Below are 17,895 nucleotides of genomic sequence, written 5' to 3'. Positions count from 1 at the left end.
TGTTGCTGCTGTTGTTGTTGTTGTTGTTGTTGTTGTTGTTGTTGTTGTTCTTTTGCAACTGCTACAGTAGTGGTTGATCCACTTGGTGTAGGAACATTTTCTCTTGATGATTTGCTCTTCAATCCACCAACTTGGTGGCGCTTTGTGTGATCATGAGTTTCATCTTTTTGAGATTTTGAATCTGAGTTGAGCATCTCAAAAATATATATATATATATATATATATATGTATATGTAGATGTATATATAATTCAAGTACTCGTATGATCAGAAATAACCATGGCCAGGTTCATAAAGTTCAAACAGTAGAATCACATGGAGTACTGGATCCAAACTTTATACTGTTTTGAAGCAGTAGATAAGATCAGGTCAACTTTGACCTGCTAAGATCCAAAGAAAACAAAATGATTAGTAATATTGACCTAAAAAAATATCTAATGAGTGATTCCATTGAAGAGTATAGTAATTAATCTTCAGCAGTTAAAAATTAATAGATAAATAGATTAATAAGCAGCTATATATATATATATGTGTATAGCTAGCTAGCTAGGTCACACATTAGATTAAAAAATGCCTAATTTTTGTGTATTTCATTATAAAAAAAACTACAAGAGATGCAAGAAATTAAGAAAACATAGAGAAATTAAGTAATCCCATTATTTGGTACTATGGCCATAAAATGTCAGGATAAAAGAGAAAGAACATATAAATATAGATTATATGAAGGTATGCATGAACTAGTTCATTCAAAAGAAGGGGGAAAAGAGAGAAAAAAAGAAACAATATATGAAGAGGAAGTAGTAACATGAACAATAATTACCTATTCTCCTCTTTATCTCATCACTATTTGGACTTCAACAAAATGGGGTTTAAAAACTTCTTGGGGTGAGGAGTGTTTCCCTTCAAAACCCAGTGACACATAAGATCAAAAGCATGCATGTGCTCTCTCTCTCTCTCTCTCTTGGAGAAGGAATGAAGGAGAGAATTAAGGGTGGTGGGCTGTGGGAGAGATTGTGTTTGATGTGGAAGTGTGATGATATATAGCTCAAAAAGGAGTAACTGGTTATTTAATTATTATGCCTCTCTCTCTCTCTCTCTCTCTCTCTCTCTCTCTGGGTTGGGTGTGGGTGTGGGTGCTTGTGTGTGTGTGAGTGTGATGATTTGTACCAGGAGCTGTTTTATTAATGGGTGTTAATGCATCAATGGTTAGAAACTATTGCCTCAACCTGGTGCACCCATGCAAACATGCACCATATATATATATATATATATATATATATAGAGCTAGGCTGGTATACTATCGGACCTCCGTGCTACCAAATTATTTTCAATGATGCGGCTTCCAAATCGATGACCGGCTCCGTTAGACTTGATCTACACTATTAAAAATATTTGAAAAATAAATTTCATAATTTTTCGACATCATTTAGCTAGTGATCAAAAGGTCTCAAAATNATGAAATTTTTATAAATTTTTTTTTTCACTATTTAGAGTAAGATCATTATCTCTGATCTTAAATTCAAGTCTTTTATCATCATATTTTAGGAGATTTTTATTTTTAGCTGTTCATGTTTAGACTACTCGTTTAATAGGTAAATGATGCCAAAAATTTATGAAATTTAGTTTTCAAATACTTTTAATAGTGTAAATCAAGTCTAACGGAGCCGATCATTGAAAACAATTTGGTAGCACGGAGGCTTCCGTGCTACCGATAGTATAACAGCCTAGCGCTCTCTCTCTCTCTCTCTCTCTATATATATACTTCATTTGCTAGCCATTCATTATATTCCATACTTAAATTAATCATCAGCAAGATTGTATATATGATGACTCCATAAGGCATAAATCAAACCAAGTAATGCAAAATAAGATAATCCGTTTGATCTGTTTATTAATATTTTGTTATGCTTTCTAATTTAAACAAGTTCTGTATGTTGCTTTCTGTTTTGCTTTGGTTGAGAAAATTGAACCAAACCAAATTGAAAACAAGTATCTAGCCACTCACTTATAAATGATTTTCTTTCATATCTTCAAGTTAATTAAATAATTTTTTTAATGATTTGATCGAATATGTAATGGTAAATTACAGCCATCAAATCCAAATGACTAGAATCAAACGTAAAGAGAATAATCTTTAAATTAAATTGGCTAAGCCTAACCGAGCAGAATCAGATTTAGTTCTGCTCGGTTCAATTAAATCATTTAACTATTTTGTTCAATTTGAACATATAATCGTCATACATACTTGAATTAGACTGAGAAATGAAGCATCAAAATCAAATCAAATCGAACGGTGCATCAAACTTATATAGTTTAACTGAAATGGATGAACAGTAAGGTGCGCTATACAAGTTGTACTGATACACCAAGTGCAAGCAAAAATGTACTACTTCTAGGATGAGAGAAAAAGGATAGAAAGAGGTATTGGTGTGGGTACTCTGCATCACTGTCCATAGTTGTAAACCTACATGCAAGTGGGGATGGTGGTGGGGAATATATATTTTTTTTTCTCTCTCTTTCTTTTGGAAAGAGAAACATGTATGATGTTTAAGGTTCCTCCCCCCTAGTCACCTTCTATTATCTTTCTCTCTCTTCTTTCTTGACTCCATCCTAAGTTCCTAACCCCTTCTGATTAGCAGTCAAAGCACTAAATACTATTAATTGGACCATGCATGTCTACCACATCAGTGGTGAAACTTACCCTAGTGAAAAAAAAAAAAAAACAAAACAAAAAGAAGAAAAGCTTTTGTATTATAGTGCTGCATTTACAACTTAGTACTCTCTTTATTGTTTAGAAAAGTATAGTATTATCATTTCTAAATATAGGTTTTTACAGATACTATATATATGAGAAAAGCTACATGATAGTGCATTACTATATTTGAGTAATAGTGTATTAATTAAACTACATACACACAATATACAATATAATATTTTTTTGAAGATATTTTTTAACAAATAATGAATATAAATATTAAAAATAATATTTCTAATAGCTTAAACTTTTGGAATATAATGGCATGTATAATATAATTAATTTAACATGATATCAGAATAGGAAGTTCTGAATTCAAGTTCCACTAGATTCCTAGCATTATTGCTTTTTTTATTTAATTCAAATTCACTTATTGTCTATCACAATGTTTCGAATTCAGATGCGAGGAAGAGCGATTTAATAGGAAAAATAGTTGCTCCACTTACGAGAACTAACAATGCAATCAACCATTTATAGATTGACTGAGCCATTAGAAATTTAATACGGAGCGATTATTATTTCTGAACGATAAAAAATATTTATATTCTTCTCTCAATCACCAATAATTATCAGAATCATCTAAAGCTTGTTATTCTAATCCGCGCCATAAACACTGTAATAGTTTTTCACCAATTGGCCTCTTTCGGTTAAAAAAATATTAATTGTTGGCCACTTCTAGATTATAATATGGGAGAAGGGCAACTAAAGTGGCCATATATATATATAGAGAGAGAGAGAGAGAGAGAGTCCGGCTACTATACTCTTACGAGTACGATCGCCTTCATACTCATAAGTTGTTTTTGATGATAGAGCTTCCGAATCGACGATCTATACCGTTAAACATTATCTAAAGCATTTAAAACTTCTAGAAATCAAATTTTATAATTTTTCGATATCAATTACCTTACGATCAAGGGCTCACAAAATTGACAATTTTTAACGGCCGGTATGAGATATTTGCTAGTTTAATGGTGAAAAAGATTCGAAATAGCTTGAATTTTTGATAGAAAATTATATTCACTACGTAAATAAAGATTTATAACTCCAATCTTAAATTGAAGGATCCGATCATCTATTTTAGAATGTCGTTCGATTTTAAAAGTTCATTTTATATACCCACTTGATGGACTTTATAATGATTTCGAAAAATTATGAAATTTATTTTCTAGAAGTTTCAAATACTGTAGATTATGTTTAACGGTGTGGATCGTCAATTTGAAAAGCCCAACATCGAAAACAACTTATGAGTACGAACGGCTCTATACTCGTAAGAGTAGAGTAGTCAGACTCATAAGTTGTCAATTTTGTGACCTTTTGATCGTAAGGTAAATGATGTCGAAAAATTATAAAATTTGATTTCTAGACATTTTAAATGTTCTAGATAATGTTTAACGGTGTGGATCGTCGATCCGGAAGCTCTATCATCAAAAACAATTTATGAGTACGAGGGCGATGGTACTCATAAGAGTATAGTAGTCGGACTCATATAGAGTAGGGCTACTATACTCTTATGAGTATCGAGTCCTTCGTACTCATAAGTTGTTTTTGATGATCAAGCTTTCGAATCGATGATCCACTCCGTTAAATATGATTTAGAGTATTTGAAACTTCTATATAGAAAATAAATTTCGTAATTTTTCGAAATCATTATAAAATCCATCATGTGTGCATAAAATGAATGGTTAAAATCGAACAACGTCCTAAAAATGGTGTCACGCCCCGGGACCCAGCGGAAGCCCGCCTGGCACATGTCCAGACCCGCCATACGTCTAAAACGTATAAGGCGTCTAAAAACAACAATAATAAAAGCAATCATGAAAGACATCTAGGAGTATCAGAGCATAATAAATATCTAAATGCTACAACAAAGGATAAGAGTAAAACTGTAAATCCACTAAATAAGACATAAAGTAAATACAATAGGAAATCCCAAATACAAGTGCTAAAAGTAGGTACATAGGTGGTCTCTATACATGGATACAAAATCTCTCACTCTCCCAACTACAAAAAGAAAGAGCAAACCACCTAGGCAAAGAACCGCTCCTCGCTAGCTAGCTATGCGATCCCCTTGCCGCGATCCCGTGCCTCCGCCGGTGCAGAAGGCTCTGAAAGAAACCACGAGAAAGAGGGCGTAAGAACTATTAAAAATAGTTCCCAGTGGGCAATTACTGACTTCAGTGAATGCACCACAAGGCCCAAAACTACAAAAAGAGGTCAGTGACTAACAATGTAGTAAAGCGAAAGGTAAATAAAATGTAACTCACTATAACATAGAATTTCTACTTAGCATGATTTGCACAAGTAATGAAGCAACGATATCATGAATGTACAAGGATGTGTATGACATGGATAAGCATAGAAATGCAACTAATCCGATGTCCTCAATGCAGAAATAGCAAAGGTGTCATTGTTTACTATTCTAGTCCAAGTCTACTTTAATAGTTTTAAAGTTCACATAGCACGTTCTGTCACTAAGTCCCAATCATATAAGACCCACCCGAAGGCTGTCTAGCCTGCGCCGTGCCTAATGGCCCCGTGGTAGTCAACATCCCCACTCTAGGGATGAGCCTCCCCCACGGCAATCCACTTCGGCGCCCAATCCCGCACGGGCGAGCATATGTCGCGATGGCTATCTCCGGAGTGCCGGCTTGTAGGGAGCGACCCTCACAAGCATGTGCGAATGAGCACAATGGCAAGCAAGCAATGATCCGTCTCAAGAACCAAGTCCTCATGTCTAACAACATGGAATATATCAAGTATCTCAATGGCCTATCTCTATGTCATCATGTCTCTAACATGGAATGTAGCAGATATGTAGTGGCCTATCAACATGTCTCTATGTTGCAGTTTAATAGTTTACTAGTTTCAAGTGCCCCTTGATGACACTTTTGTTCAACGAGTTCCAAGCATGGCATTAATATGTTCATGATGCATAATTCACTCAACTCTAGCATGGAGACATGTTCTCAACTTGCAAAACCAAGCACTATCCACAATGCATGCAATCTACACATATAGCTCTACTATATGGAGTACAAATTTTACGATACATGAGGCATGCATGTTAAGTGTTCTAAAATTCATATAAATCATGTTTAGCATGAATTTGCATTCAAAAATACTTTACAAAAAGTTTAGAAGGCATAGGGGCCATTTTGCCCCATTTTCATGAAGTCAAACCCACCAAAATCGACTTCTTCGTTTCGCCGAACGAAGGTATCCACAAGCTTCCTAGTACCCTAGAAACATCAAAAATAGGGTCACCCAAACGAAACGAAGAGCAAATAGCTCAATCATTAAGCTCCTCAAGCTAGGGTTGGAGAAAACTTACCGATTGCGAAGAAGGCTCTCACGATCTCCAAATGGGAGTTAGAGTCCTTCCAATCTAACCTAAACAAAGGTTCTAAACCCATCAATTTGGTTCCAAAGCCCCCAAATTCAAAAACCCCCAAAATAAACCCTAAATCCCAAAATCTAGGGTTTCATCTAGTAAAACCTAGGAAAACATGTATCAAATGGGGATTACAAGCTACCAACCTCAAGAGAAGCTCCAATCCAAGCTCAAAACCAAGTAGGGTTGAAGTTTGATCCTCCACAAAGCTCCAACCGCAAGTTCAAAGCCACCAAAGGTGAGAAATGAGGAAGAAGATGGTGCTCCAAGGCCTCCAAGCAAGCTCTTCTCCTCTCCTTCTCCTTCTTCTCCTTCCCTTTCTCTCTCTAGAAGTGTAGGAAGAGTGTGAGGGAGAGAAAATGAGAGTGAGAGGGGAGGAGAGGCTGCTTATAGCCTCTAAAGTAACAAAATCCACATAGGCCCCTCAAAAACTCAAATTTACATCAGCCCGGTCTGGGCAGTTTTCGCCCAGAGGGACCGGTCTCCCCGACCTGGGACCGGTCTCTCAGCCTGCCCCCGAAAATCCAACGTTCGGGAACCGGTCTCTCCCTGCGCGGGACCGGTCTCTCCCCGCGCAGACGCGCTCGGGGACCGGTCTCGACTGCCAGGGACCGGTTGCCTCGCCGGCTACGCAGCACTATTCACTGGGGGACCGGTCTCTCCTATCAGGGACCGGTCCCTGAGAGTAAAACTCTCAGGACTCTGCCCAAAATCCTCGAGATCGAACTTTTAGGCTGGTATACCATCAACGGCCCTCCACCAAGTGTGGAAAAATTCGGAATACAAATCGAACACTCGAACCTCGCAATTTGCAAAGGTCCAGTGTGCTACAAATGGATGATCGGATTTTTCAATTTAAGATCGGAGTGATTGATCTTTATCTAGGTAGTGAATAACATTTTCTATTAAAAATTCAACCGATTCCGATTCTTTTACAATGTTAAACTAGCAAATATTCCATACCGGCCGTTAAAAATTGTCAATTTTGTGACCTTTTGATTGCAAGGTAAATGATGCCGAAAAATTATAAAATTTGATTTCTAAACGTTTAAGTGTTCTACATAACATTTAACGGTGTGGATCGTCGATCCGGAAGCTCTATCATCAAAAACAACTTATGAATACGAGGACGATCGTACTCATAAGAGTATAGTAGTCGGACTCTATATATACACACACACACAATTAATGGTGAGCTAGACCTAGAGTCTTAACTAGTAATTAATTTCATTTTCTAATATTCTAAGTGAGTAAACTTCAGTTTAGCTTATTTTTATTTTACTATGCAGTGATTCAAAAAGTTACGTTTAACTTCTCCTTGATTTTATTTTTATTTATGTATGAAAAATCTACTATTAAATATGGTAGCAAAGTGAAATATTTTGATAACTATATGCTAGTTAAGTATAACTTTTTAAATCACACAGAATAATAAAATAAAAAAATTAAATCAAATAGAAGTTAAATACAACATTTAAACCATAAAATAGTAAAGTAAAAAGAGCTAAACCACAGGTAGGCAAATTAAAATTTATCCTAACAAAAATGACAAAAGATTCACTGTCATTGTACCCGGCATCTGGAATTCCCATAAACTATTGATATATTAATTCTTAATTTTAACATGAAATTATCCTATTATTCCAGAGTATATTTTTCACCATCTAACATAACTCAATAGAATTAGTTGAGTGTCAATCATTTAAATCACATCTAAAATGCCCATTACGCATTTTCAGCCGTAAAAGATTATGATTGATTTAGACATACATGCATTAATTCAAAGATGCTACATAAATTTACGAACATATTAATTAATAGCCTAAGAAACTTTTTTTTGTAATCAAATCACCAAGTCACAACCTTCCAACTCTTTCTTTTTTTAGATTCTATATTTTTAGATATCTTGAAGGTACAAAAGATGAGAGGTTCATAATTTGACACTTAAATGAACCTTTAAGCACAAGTCTAATTAAACACTATATATATATATATATATATATATATATATATATATATATATATATATATATATATAGTTGAGCTAGAATGCTATCGATAACAAACGGGCTTCGTTGCCAACCATTTGTTTTCAATGATGGAGCTTCCAAATCAACGATCGGCATCGTTGAACATAATCTATACCATTTGAAGCATCTAGAAATCAAATTTCATACTTTTTCGATATTATTCTCTTGTCCATCAAGTGGACACAAAATGAACGGCTGAAAATGAATATTCTTTAAAAAGTGATAATAGAAATCTTATAATCAAGATCGGGAGTATAGATCTTGTTCTAAATAGTTTAAAAAATTTTCTAACCAAAATTCAATTGATTTGAATATCTTTACACCGTTAAACGAGAAAATACCTCATATCGACCATTAAAATTATAAATTTTGAAACACTTTGATCATTAGGTTAATAATCTCGAAAAGATTTGAAATTTGGTTTCTAGATACTTCAAGTAATATAGATCATATTCAACGGTGCCGATCATCGATTTAGAGGCTCCATCATTGAAAACAAATGGGTGGCAACGGAGCCCGTTTGCTACCGTTAGTATTCTAGCTCAACTCTCTCTCTCTCTCTCTCTCTCTCTCTCTCTATATATATATATATATATATATAATTGATGCACAAATGGCTCTTTAGGCCAAACCATCATCATGTTCTGCACATTGAGACAACTCATTAAGGGCCACAAATAGTAACACCTAAAAACAAATGAGATTATGTTTAATAATATAGGATATTAGTGGGCCACAAAACCAATTATTAAGGATTTTTATAAAGTTTGAGCCTAAAATCAGAATCAGATTTCAAGCAGTAGGTTTCAGCTACTTCTATTTTTGAGTTTCGAAAATCAAAATCAGATTTAAAAACGAGATTGCTGAATATTCTACTGAGCCGAAAATCACTTTTGAGCCCAAAATGGCAAAATCACTTTTCGAAAGCTAGCCAAACATCTATGTAGTCTTAAGTGAGTGGGATTATAGCAAATTATATAGTATATATTTGAGGGCATATAATTACATATCAAGTCATACAAAAAGTTTTTTAATATTAGTTATTTAATATTAAGTCCTAATTAAATTAAATATTAATTGTAATTAAATTAATCAACTCTTCCATGACACTTTATTATAAGGTTAACATCTTACTCTAAGGGCGCATTTGGTTCGCACTATGAAAAATTATTAAGAATAAAAAGATGTCCGAGAATTTTATTTTTATTCATCTTATTACTAAGAATGTGGTATTTCCGTATTTGGTTCGTACGGTCATATTAATTAGTTATATTATTTAAAATTACAAAAAATATATAATTAATTAATTTATTTCTTTAATTAATTTTAGATAATACTATAAAAAATTTCAACATCTTTTTAGAAAAAAGGAAAAGAGAACATAGGTTAGAGAGAAAGTACATACTTAAATAAATAGGAAGAGAAATAGAGTCGATATTAGAGGGAGCAGGAGAGTTGAGATTTTAGAAAAGAGGGAGAAAGAGAGCTTAGTTTAGAAAGAAAAAGATAAATTTAGAGAGAAATAGTAGGTTAGAGTGTAAAAAAAAATAATACCTACTAGCAGGCGGGTATGGAGAAATTAAGAAAGAGATTATATATATTATAATTACCCTAATCAATTAATATGAGGATATCCATCCTCTCTCAAAGGAATGAGATTAGTACTTTGGGATGAATCTCATTTTCAAATAAATCTAATATTACCAACTAGATTATTTAGTACGTTTAGCCAAATACCGTCATATTTTTTTATTCCTATTAGATTACTAGAAATTTTAAAAAGATAGCGCGAATCAAACGCACCCTAAATTTCACAGAATTAATCAACTCTTTGAATATTTAGATTTTAATACTAGTATTTTAGTTATTTGATTGTAATTATTTAATGACTTTAAGATATTATTGCATGTACCCTCCTTCTCATCCTATGGTACGGTTCAATCTCCACCACTAATAAATTATAGTTTTTCAGAAATTAAATCGCAATGTTGGATTAAGCACTAAAGTACTGTTCAAAATTCAGATTAATTTGATACACTTTTACCTACTCTTAATATATATATATATATATATATATATATATATATATATAAAAGATATTGTATAAGATATGGATATTTTTTTTATTACCATCTAATATTAGCATCTCATCATTAAAGTCCAAATTTTGGTGAGCAAAAAAAAGAGAAAAAAGAAAAAAGTGGTCTTGGTTGTGGTCTAAGTCAATTTTCATTTTTTTCATATTTTTTTCTTTTGAATAACAAGTTGGCCAATAAAGTAACTCTCATTTATTCTCAAATGTCGGCTATTCCGTACACCTATTCTGTATATTCTATTAAACCACCTCTCAATCTCTTATGAATAAAAATATTTTAATTTTGCGAGTTACTCCCCCAAAGGAGCTACGTGACCTATCCCTACATTAAGCCTTATTTATTTATTTATTTATACCCATTCCTGCAAACACTCATCATGCAATTAGGAAGTTGGTTAATTACAAATTGAGCCCTAAATTTTGATTTAACCTCAATTTCAACCTCATAGTTTTAGTCGTAATTAACAATTTACTCCTTTAAAATTGCATCCTGTGTGCATTGGCAATATAAATTTTACTCTTCAAATTTGAATTCAATTTATTAAAATTTAAAGAGAATATAATGTTGTTTTATAATGCTTGTTCGAATAGTCCTATTAGGAGAAGCAATATAATTTACCCATAATTGCTTCTTCCTAGCACCGAATTAGAACTTCTGTTCTCGAGAGCCAAGATCTCATTTTTGCATTCTAACGCAACAAAAGTTTGGTATATTCTCTTTCTAAATGCTTAAAAGATGTTGCTGTAGCTAAAAGCAGAAACAGAAGCGGGACCAAATAGGCCTCAAATAATTGCAATTAAAACTACCAGAAACTCCAGGGTCAAGCTTCAAGCATCATTATCAAATCGAAAATCTTTCGCAAAAATAACAATTCATTATAAGAGTGTCTGCTCAGCAGTTATTAGCAGCCATTATTGAAAAAAAGAAAATCTTCACCTCACCAAAGGATTTTACAACATAAATATGAGCTAAAGTAGTTTTGAAAAATTTTCTACAAATAGTTTCAGTGAAGGATGAGAAAAGATAAAGAAAGAGCATAAGCCCGAGGATACAAATGAACTCTACTAGTCAAAATTAATGACGAAGACAAGTAAACAGCGACGGCGAGAATTTTCGGGCATCACGCCTATTATCAGCTCAAATGGTGTTTAAATAGCGAAGCCATCTCGATCTACATTCAGAAAAGGAAACAAAAAGCATCACTGCATCAGTTAATAGATGTGATTCTAAAAGAGATCGTCAGTTCAAAGAAAGGGCACTTACTGCAGTTAGAGCAGTCTCTGCACCCTTATTTCCGGATTTACCGCCAGCTCGGTTTAAAGCCTGTACAAGTTCATCATTACAGCAATTAAACCAAGATACATATTAAACTGGAGAACTGTATTGGTTTTGTGCTAGAACCCTCTATGAGATTACATTTAAATGTCTTTGGTTATTTGGTACTTGAGACCAACAATTCAAATACATCGGATTAAAGAAATCTTCTTAAACTGCTTTCGTGCTATTATATTTACACATCCATAACAAGATTTCTACAATTTGCTACCATCCCATCACAAACAATATGTTTCTGATAATACAACTAATCAGAGAGGTTTATATAGGGCCTCCTCTTAATCATTTCATTATTCTATATTTTTATATTTGAATTCTTGAGGTCAAGTCACCGTCCCATGCATTACAGTGGATTACAGCAAGTTGTCATAACAAAATATAATGGCAATTGACATTGTAACGATTTATCAACAAAAGAGTAGGAAAAGAAAGAGATTTCAACATGCTGCGAGATGGTTTCATAAGTCAAAACTACAGCATACAGAAAATGGGGGAGAAAAAAAGAGTAATCTCCTTAAGGTCAAGCTGCCATGAAGAGGAGGAAGATAAAAAAGTTGACTTTGATACAAAGAATCTTGCCGGCGACAGCTAAATAAAGAGAAAAGATAAGCTTTTAAACTGAGCCCCAAATAATCAAGAACAAGACATGTTGTTGTTATCATATGTAAAAGCTTAATACTCAATTGTTTAGTGTTTTGTGCCATTCACTACTGCTTGAAGCCACAGCTTTGCACATTTATTATGGAGCAGAGAGTCTAATAGCTATGCAATCTAAAACTACTCGTAGGTTTGTACAGTGCCCAGTTTTTTAATAGTTGACTTCGCGTAATTTGGCACTCTAAGATTCTAAAGGAGATCAGAATGGTGCACAGTATTTTAATTATGGACTTTTGCAAGGTTGACTTCTCATAAGATTCCAAAGGCTTGGTCGGAACACTTAGAACTGTGCACAGCTTTTTAATAGTTAGCAGAAGTTATTATATAGTGTTTAGAATTATTTGGTGAATGTCCAGCTTCGTGATGTATTCACATCTACAATCTTCAACTTCCACAACATAAAAATAAAGGAAATTGCTATGATGTGACAAAAGAAAAGAAGCAATGCTCAGCTTTCAATTGCAACGTCATATATATGGTGAAGGATCAAATGTATGATAATGAGTTGAATTACCTGTTCCATGTCATCGCAGGTCAGAACACCAAAGATGCATGGGACTCCTGCAAGAAAATCAATGTGTCATTCTAATTTTAAATTTTTCCTTGCTGATGAAAATTTCACAGCAAAAACCAAAAATTTTAAGCATTGGTAGAGAAGGAACAAGAGCTTGAACCAGTGTAAGTGTGAGATCATCGTATGCATTTGGCAGGTTTTAAACACAATAATTTCATAACCACAGAAGCTAAAAATATGGCGAAATTTACTAGTATTAAACTTCGACAACTTCATTCTGAAGAAGAAAAGATAGTGTTTACTATACATTCCTTCCATAAGGAGTTTACAAGCAATCTTATATCCCAATAATACCATTTTAACATGTATGGTGAAATGGTTTGAAAGTCAGTAGCAGCAAACCTGAAGCTAATCCAGCAGAGAGTACTCCAGATGCTGCTGAATTCGCAACAGCATCATAGTGAGTTGTATCGCCTCTAATCTGCAGACCAAAATACAAATACCTAATTAGCATCATAGTGTAATAAGGAATTTATGAATTAAGATGATATCTACATATGACAGACCCAGCTGAAAAAAATCTTGTTTAGCAAGAAACATGCACTAGATAAGGCATGGCCTATAGAACCATCACCAATTAATCGAGGAAATACAAAAATAACTCTAGATATAACCATAAAAATAGCTCTTATCCCAATGAATTGAGATCCATATAGAATGGATCGCTCAAGCTGCACGAGAAAAGGCTTAAGTTTCAAAAAGATGGAGATCATCTGGAAGATCAAGGAGAAACATCAGTAAGGGAGGAAGAAAATTGTTTAATGTGAAAATCTCATTTATTGATGGCAGCAGCTGAAAAGGTAGAATTTAGAAGGCTAGATGATTTTTGCCAAAGCATCAACAAATTACACAAAAATGAATATTAGAGGAGGAGGAGGAGGAAGAGGAGGCGGGGGGGGTAGGGCGGGGGGGAGGGAGGAGGGAATGGGTACTCGCTAAAGTTTGAACTAATCATCAATCATCACTCTTAACAATTTCTGTATTCATGACTAATTGTCTTGCAAAGTAGAAATTGACACAACTGATGTACATGAGAGCATTTTATGAAAACCGTAAATTTTGAATTCAAATTAACTAGAAAAATGATTCATTGTCCCTCAAAATGGGAAGCAGACAGAGTAAAATCAAGTACATGATTGCGATAGGTAAATACAGGCGGTCGAGGGCTTACCACAGCTCCAATGCACAAGATTGCATGATAATCTCCTGACTTTCCCAGCTGCTGAGCAACGACAGGAATTTCAAAGCTACCAGGAACACTGACCACCTACATAACAAAATTAAATTGTTCATTGCGATTCCAAGAACCAGAGGAGCAAATTACTACAAACTTAAAATATAAAATGGGAAGTAATAATGCTTCCTAATCAATCAACTTGGATGAAGGCTTATACAGACATTCTTTAGATTAGATGTATTAAGAGTAAATTAAATAGGTTTTCATCACTTGTTCCCTTATATAAAGTACTAACATAAAATTCTCTTGAAATTTTGAAGCAGTTCAAAATACATCATTAGAAAATGTTATCAGATCTCAGCCAAGAGATAAGAAATATTAAACCAAAAAATGTGAATATTTCCATAAGAACGACTCCAAAGCAAGAGAATCAAGACCAAGGGCGGTCACTAAGAGAGACTCGGCCATTCTTTTCGCATGGCTCAAAATGTTTTTATATCAACATGATAGTTAACAACGTTATATTAAATTTAATTACCACTAAAGCTATGTTTGCAGAAAAGAAACAATGAGGTTTTAGGAACTTCGTACTGTAATATCTTCTTCTCTAACAGAGTATCGCCTAAAGGTCTCTAAAGCTCCCTCTAAGAGTCTGTTTGTTACTATCTCATTGAACCGTGCTATGACCTGCAGGGTGAAAAGAAAACGAAAAGTTAAGTCATTATATAAGGCAATTAAACTTAGAGAAACATGTTGAGGAGAAATGAAAAGACATGTTGAGAGTATAGATAAGCTTATAAAAGTTTAAAGAAACATGTTGAGCACCAGCAGACATTCTCAGACATGGGAAATTGCATAGCCTATAAACGGTTCAATCTTCTACCCAAAGACAAAAAAAGGGTTTTCCAATAAGGAGCTGAGGAAAAAAGAAAGACTAGAGATACAAGTGAAGTAATGAATTATAGACTGACAGTTACAACAAAGGGAAGGAACGAGAGCAAGTAAGTTGTTAATTGAGTGTGAACCAGAGAAGCTGCATTCATAAAACTCATGAGTTCAATTGTGTAAAGTGCGGAGTCCAGAAATTGCATAACTGACAAGGGGTGTTATCTTTAAGCATATTTAACTTCACATTCAACTACTCAGCAAACCTACCTTCTGATGGATAAAGAAGTGGTGTTATAGATCACATCAGAGATATTCTTAAGAATTGAAATTATTATTTTGCAGCACCAAAGTATCGAACACAGGTGTCATAAGTTGTGGCAGGTTAGGGCACAATGGATTGTGGTAGTGGTTTGTTGCAAAGACAAATGCTAAAGCCTTTATTGGATAAGCATCACGAGGAACTAGGATGCATAATAGTATGTCCATCAAGAGAAATTAAGGAGATTAGCAATGGATATACAGTACTAAAAAGTGAAGGAATTTGAGTATGTGCATGTTCAGTAAACTCCATTCTGAAAACTTGGGTGATCTACAATTGGATTCTGCATATGTGAAGGAATATGTTTGGTATGCATCTTATGCTACACTGGAAGAGCACAGGAAAGACCTAGATACTTATATTTACTTATATAGTTTTTTCCCTTCTTGAAAGGACTGACGAAAACAAAGATTTAGGACAGACTTCCCAAATGAGGTAATTTGGGTGAGGTCCTAGATTGTTACAAGGACTGTTTACATTTTGAAATTACATTAAAGTGAATAACTAGTTCCACGCGCAACATTCAGATCCAAAACTTCTGACAGCGAAACTATGACGCCCCACTTCTCAGGGGGTCACCTATCCTAAGACTATTCCATTCTTAGCACGCTTAATTCTCTTAACCTCTTGGGCCTAGTTACAGCCCAACATGCTATAACCAGTGTAAAAAGTTTAGCTCTATTATATCTCAAATATATAACTATTCTAATTCCTGGGGTCTCAGAGAAATTGATAACAGATAGTTGAAATTGCCTCAATTAGCAACTCTGACAACCAAACACAAACTCAAATAAATAAACAGGAGCAAGATTGCATTTTTCAAATCGTTAACGCGCTATGACGGACAAATTACTGCGACGAAACTCCTGCTCTCTGTACGCTGATTAATATGACTAAGTGTGCCTGGATCCATTTTCTCATTCGACCAGCTTCATAACTAGAAAAAGTGTATTCGAACTAGTATCGCATCAAGATCCCCTCCCAACAAAAGACCCTTTTTTTTACTTCTAAAAATCACCAAATCCCTCAGTGGCAAATAATCAAACAGGTAAGCCACATCTCCCACACTTGCCAAAAATTGAATAAACCGAATAAAGCAACCATTTTTAACCATGTTCCAGTGTGAAACTTCGAACAAACAAACAAATATCGAATCAAACAAACAAACGAGCATAAACTCCCACATTACAAACACCTCACCACCGCAAACCTCAATCCACTGGTGTTGGTGAGCGACCCCATCAACCGCCGCGCACCCCCGCCCGCGCCACCAGTGGCGGCGGCGGCGGCGACCGCGGAGATCGATCGCCCGTTCCTCGCCGCCACCAAAGCGGTCGAAGAAGAAGAAGAAGAAGAGACTACGCAACACGAAATCAACACGAAAGGGGGTCAAATTGGAGCCATCGAAGGTCGAAGAAGGGGAAGGAGAGGGGGAGCGCGCTGAGGCGTACCTGCGATCGAAGAGGAGAAGGAGAGTAGGGTTTTGGGTGCGGCGTCGAATCTAGGGTTCCGAGGAGATAGGGAGAGAGTGGAGCGTAGCCCCGTCGCCGTCGCCGTCGCCGCCGCAAAAGGAGCCATCGTGTACACTTTTGTACGCGCACGAGAGCGAGAGAGAGAGAGAGAGAGAGTATTGGGATTTGGGTAAAGCACGATGAGGGTTTAAGGTGGACCGACCTGGTCCGGTTTATTTTTTTCTCGAGTCTAGATCGGACCGGACCGGACCGGACCGGACCGGGTCATATCGGGCAACAGGCTATTTTTCTTTTTTTTTCCTTTTTTTCAATTTTTAAATTGTATGTTTTTTTATTTTTTAAAATAGCTTTAATTATATTTGACAAAAAAAAAACTAATAAAAAAAGGTGTCCGTTTTTTAATTTTGATTTTTCAATATTTATTTATTTATTTTTTACTAAACTAATAGAATTTTACTATATAGTAAAAATTTCCACATCGATCGATTTCTTGTAAAACTATTTTGATTACTTTGGTTCTCCAAAGTTGCTATTTATGAAAAGACAATTTTGTTTGCAACATTTGCTACATGCGTATAATTTTTTCACGAATAGCAGTCGTGCATTATTTATATATATATATATATATATATAAAAACAAATATTTAAACTCTTGTTTTGATTCTAGGGCGCGAAAAATCACAACTTAGTTCTACAACTTGTTTTGATTCTCCAACTAAAATTTTATGTTCAAGTGCACATAACTTTTACTCTCCAAAGCAATTCTAGGACGCGAAAAATCACAACTTAGTTTAATTGTGCGCATCCCTACTGTTGTCTATATATTAATTTTCACACATTTTCGCCATGAAATTTGGAGAGTAATTTTGAAATTCTAAGGGAATTTTCTAAATCTATATAGCAATATAATTTTTAATCATTAATTTCAATGAGCATCTTTCATCTTCTTTTTGTCGACCTCTGCTATTCTCTTCTCCTGATACGATGCTCTAATCACGAATTTTGATTCGTGATCGTTCTCTTATCGTGTTTGGAGCACATCACGCGCTTTATTAACTTAGTGTTTAATTATTGCTCTATAGACGTAGTATTACATATGCGAACTTTGAAAAACATTTGCTCGTTGAAATTTTGAGTAAACATCATCCTTGAGGTAGGTTCTTAATTAATATGTTATGACAACAACTTATATCCAATACCAT

General features: G+C 34.7%; 1 protein-coding gene and 1 long non-coding RNA gene across 2 annotated transcripts; both read right to left on the bottom strand.

Moving 5' to 3' along the window:
- LOC109726253 lies at positions 218 to 8,752 on the bottom strand. Its single transcript, XR_002220468.1, has 3 exons — positions 8,723 to 8,752; positions 820 to 1,097; positions 218 to 379 (listed from the first exon to the last, which is right to left on the bottom strand). It is a non-coding gene; the product is annotated as an uncharacterized LOC109726253 (long non-coding RNA).
- Positions 11,092 to 16,833, bottom strand: LOC109726121 (6,7-dimethyl-8-ribityllumazine synthase, chloroplastic). Its single transcript, XM_020255558.1, has 8 exons — positions 16,673 to 16,833; positions 16,422 to 16,579; positions 14,606 to 14,701; positions 14,009 to 14,104; positions 13,180 to 13,258; positions 12,778 to 12,824; positions 11,535 to 11,594; positions 11,092 to 11,442 (listed from the first exon to the last, which is right to left on the bottom strand). Exons 1-8 carry the CDS (start codon positions 16,797 to 16,799, stop codon positions 11,404 to 11,406), a joined length of 702 nt encoding a protein of 233 aa, XP_020111147.1. The 5' UTR covers positions 16,800 to 16,833; the 3' UTR covers positions 11,092 to 11,403.

Source organism: Ananas comosus, linkage group 21 (assembly GCF_001540865.1).
Source record: "Ananas comosus cultivar F153 linkage group 21, ASM154086v1, whole genome shotgun sequence".
Lineage (NCBI taxonomy): Eukaryota > Viridiplantae > Streptophyta > Magnoliopsida > Poales > Bromeliaceae > Ananas > Ananas comosus.
This window is presented reverse-complemented; position numbering and strand designations above follow the sequence as displayed.